The 3916-nt window shown below is 42.0% G+C and overlaps 1 protein-coding gene across 1 annotated transcript; it reads left to right on the top strand.

Annotated features, from left to right (window-relative positions):
* The first annotated feature begins 80 nt into the window (after positions 1-80).
* Positions 81-2218, top strand: Armcx1 (armadillo repeat containing X-linked 1). The gene has a single exon (XM_032890114.1). It carries the CDS (start codon positions 91-93, stop codon positions 1819-1821), a length of 1731 nt encoding a protein of 576 aa, XP_032746005.1. The 5' UTR covers positions 81-90; the 3' UTR covers positions 1822-2218.
* Positions 2219-3916: the final 1698 nt, after the last annotated feature.

A 3916-nucleotide genomic window follows, 5' to 3' on the forward strand; every position in this document is an offset into this window, starting at 1 on the left:
CTCTGTGAACCTGACTCAGGACATCTGCATACAAGTGTAAAGATCATTATATACATAATATATATTATATATGATTGAATATAATATATTATGGAAGAATATAAGTTTAGAGAATCTGGGTGTTTGGAAAACTTCCAAAATTGCTTCCAGATAAAGGAAAAGAATAATGATGACGATGTCAATCCCCAAATGCTAGCCAACCTCTTTGTGTTTTGTAGGCAACTGATTAAGTCTATCTGTGTACAAAGGCACAATTGGAGAAGTCATAATTCTGTAATCTTTTTCCTTTTCCTCCTAGGTATCGCTGTATCTGCTGTTGTAGCTGCCCCTAACCTGCAGAATCTGAAGACTTTGCCCCTGATCTGGGAATATTCTGGATCAGAACAAACCAGCTTTGTGTCTAGGTTAAGGGACCCCAGCTGTACCATGGGCCGCACCCGGGAAGCTGGATGTGTGGCTGCGGGCATGGTCATTGGGGCTGGTGCCTGCTACTGTGTGTACAGACTGACCTGGGGAAAAGATGAGAATGAGAAGTTGTGGGATGATGAAGATGAGGAAGAGGAAGAAGAGGAAGAGTCTTGTAGTGGCAAACCAGAAATTGGGGGCAAAACTGTAAAAGAACGTAAGACTTATGTTGGAGTAGGTGTGGGAGCCAAACCTCAAGATGACTCAAAGTCCAAGGCTGAGGCGAATGTGGGACCTGAGAATGGTCCAGGTGTAAAGAAGGAAGTGTACCCAGAATCCCATAGTGAGGGTGGCCTAGAAGCTAAGGCCAAAGCCCTTTTCAAGTCCCTAAAGGAACAGGCAAGTGCAAAGGCAGGCAGAGGCATAAGGTTTCCTAACATCTCTAGGATTAGGACCCTGACATCAAGTTTGCCCTGCCCAGGAGGCAGAGGTGGAGGCTGCCACCCAGGAAGGACTGGCTCTAGGGCTAGGAATAGGACAAGTGGGAAAGTCAAGAGAAAGAACCGAAGCAAGAGTAACAAGAGTAACAAGGCTCCAGCCACAGCATGGCCTGTTCGCAGGGGCAAGTTCAGCTTTCCCTATAAAATTGATGATATTCTGAGTGCCCCTGATCTTCAAAAGGTCCTTAACATCTTGGAGAGAACAAATGACCCTTTCACTCAGGAAGTAGCATTGGTCACATTGGGTAACAATGCGGCGTATTCATTTAATCAAAATGCCATCCGTGAATTGGGTGGGGTCCCAATTATTGCAAAACTGATAAAAACAAGAGACCCCATTATTAGGGAAAAGACTTACAATGCTCTTAATAACTTGAGTGTTAATTCTGAAAATCAGGGCAAGATTAAGACTTATATCAGTCAAGTGTGTGACGATACAATGGTTTGTCGATTGGACTCAGCTGTCCAGATGGCGGGACTAAGACTCCTTACCAACATGACTGTGACTAATCACTACCAACATTTGCTTTCCTATTCTTTCCCAGACTTCTTTGCTTTGTTATTTCTGGGAAATCACTTCACCAAGATACAAACTATGAAACTAATTATAAACTTTACTGAAAACCCAGCCATGACAAGAGAGCTGGTCAGTTGTAAGGTACCATCAGAACTGATTTCTCTCTTTAATAAAGAATGGGATAGAGAGATTCTTCTTAACATTCTTACCCTCTTTGAAAATATAAATGACAACATAAAAAGTGAAGGGCTTGCATCATCCAGGAAAGAATTCAGCAGAAGCTCACTGTTTTTCTTATTTAAAGAGTCTGGAGTATGTGTTAAGAAAATCAAAGCATTAGCAAGTCATAAGGATCTGGTGGTCAAAGTGAAAGTTCTGAAAGTCTTAACCAAATTATAATCTGAGATCGTTCCAAGCGACACTGATGTGACGTTTCTTAAGTTTGCACGTGGGAACAATGCATTTTGTAAATCTTTAGGTTTTCATTGTTCTTGTGTAGCAAAGGGATCCTTTGAACTGCGATTTAGGGATAATGAATATCATAAATTGTCAATAGCCATCGATGCTGGCTTTAGACTGAGCCACTCTCAGTATGCCAAATATATATTAGAGCTTGCACAAAGAAAGCATTTATTAATTCAACTTGCTACCTAGGTTGAGATATTTTTATTGTTTAACTAAGCTGACAGTGAAGCAACTATATGTCATAAATAAGCTATACTTTTGTATTGATTTAAATGTATTCATCTAAGAGTTGTGCTTTATCAATAAAGTTATGTTTAAGCAGAAGAAAAAAGGCCCTGTCTTTGTCCTTGGCTTCAGAATTCGTTTGGAGACAATATATCTAACAATACTTATCTATGTAGGTTTATAAAACCTGTAAGAGCCATCGGACGGTGCTGATGCATGCTTTTAATCTCAGCACTTGGGAGGCAAAGGCAGGAGGATCGCTATGAGTTGAAATCCAGCCTGGTCTTCAGAGGGAGTTCCAGGACAGGCAAGGCTATACAGAGACACCCTGTCTCAAAAACCAAACAAACAAATCTGAAAGAGCTTCTAGGCCTCAGTGAGTGCTTCCTATCAGTGCTTACAGGCATAAGAAACTATTGTATACAATGATGTTCAGAGAGTGTTTTTTTTTTTTTTAAGGGGAACTTAAGTCTGTGCTTAAAGAATAAGATACAAAAGGCCAGAAGGTTATTGAGGATGGATTGGTGGAAGAAAAGCCTAGAGGCGTAGATACAGCTTCAGAGAGAAGGTTGATAGCCTGTGTCAGATTAAAAAGGAGGCCCTTAAGTAACAATTCATAAAAAGTCAATGGGGCTGACAGGTTACTAGGAAGGAATCTCACAGACAATTGCCTAAGAGTAACTGTCACAGAAGATCACCAGAACTACTAGCATGTGCAGATGCTGCCAAATCTGACACAAAAAAGTACTTTAATCATCGATGCCATGAATTTTTGTTTGAAACCATCAGTTATGACTTCATTGTTTTGCCTTTATACCTTTTTCACTTGCCTCAGACTCTTTGAATAAGCCCACGGTTTATTGTGCTATGTGGATCTGAGTAGTAAATCTCCCAGTAACTCAAACAAGAATCAATTTTCTTTCGCTAATCTCTCTCTGGTGTTTTGTTTTTATTTTTTATTTAGGATGATGATAAGCTGGATCCTGGCAAGTGCTGAGCGAGACAGGTGTGGGGCAAGGCAAGGCCACTTCCTGGTGTCCCAGAATTCCCCCAAAAGGTTGCAGCTCTCAATCATTTTAGGGAGAGCCAGATCCTGGCTGTGATTGGTCTGCAGAGCTCATGGGTCAGGCCAGGGAGAAGTTAGTTTCTTCTCTTTTAGGGATGATATGAGACACCCAGAGGCTATCCTGTCATTTTGATTTCCTCATCAAACACATTTATGATCTCTGTTGGTCCAAAGGCGCTCAAAGGTAATTTTGTAATAATGGAGTTGAGTTGGTTATAAGTCGTCCCCACCACTCACAAAGCATAACATTTCAAGGCTCAGGAAACAGGTTTTCCTTCTTTAATTCATATTTCATCTGCCTCGTTTCAAAAGAGACTCCAGTGTGGGGCAGACAATTGGTGTAGGTAGCATCCATTTCATGTTCACGACTCTCTGGTTTTGCTTGGTTCTGTTGAGAATGTCTTTGAACATAGCGGCCACCTGAGACTGGTTTTTTATGCTGGCTGTTTGCTTTACATTTACATCACTTCCCAGGCTGAAGCTTGTCCTTGGCTTCTCTGTTTTCAGTTGTGACCCTTCCTTGTCTTTAGCTCAGAGCAATCTCAGCTCTATTGCTAGGTCCTCTGTGTGCTTAGCTGAGGGCAAGGTTGGAACAGGAAAGGAGTCCTCAGAACTGACAGTGCTTCACAGGCTTCACCTTCTGCACTGGGGCCTTGTCAGGCCTGTGCTGAGAGCTTGGGCAGTCTGTGTACTTGAAGAGGGGTGTGGGAGGAGTGGGAGGGAAGCAAGGGAAGCCAG

Source organism: Rattus rattus, chromosome X, assembly GCF_011064425.1.
Source record: "Rattus rattus isolate New Zealand chromosome X, Rrattus_CSIRO_v1, whole genome shotgun sequence".
NCBI classification, from domain to species: Eukaryota; Metazoa; Chordata; class Mammalia; order Rodentia; family Muridae; genus Rattus; species Rattus rattus.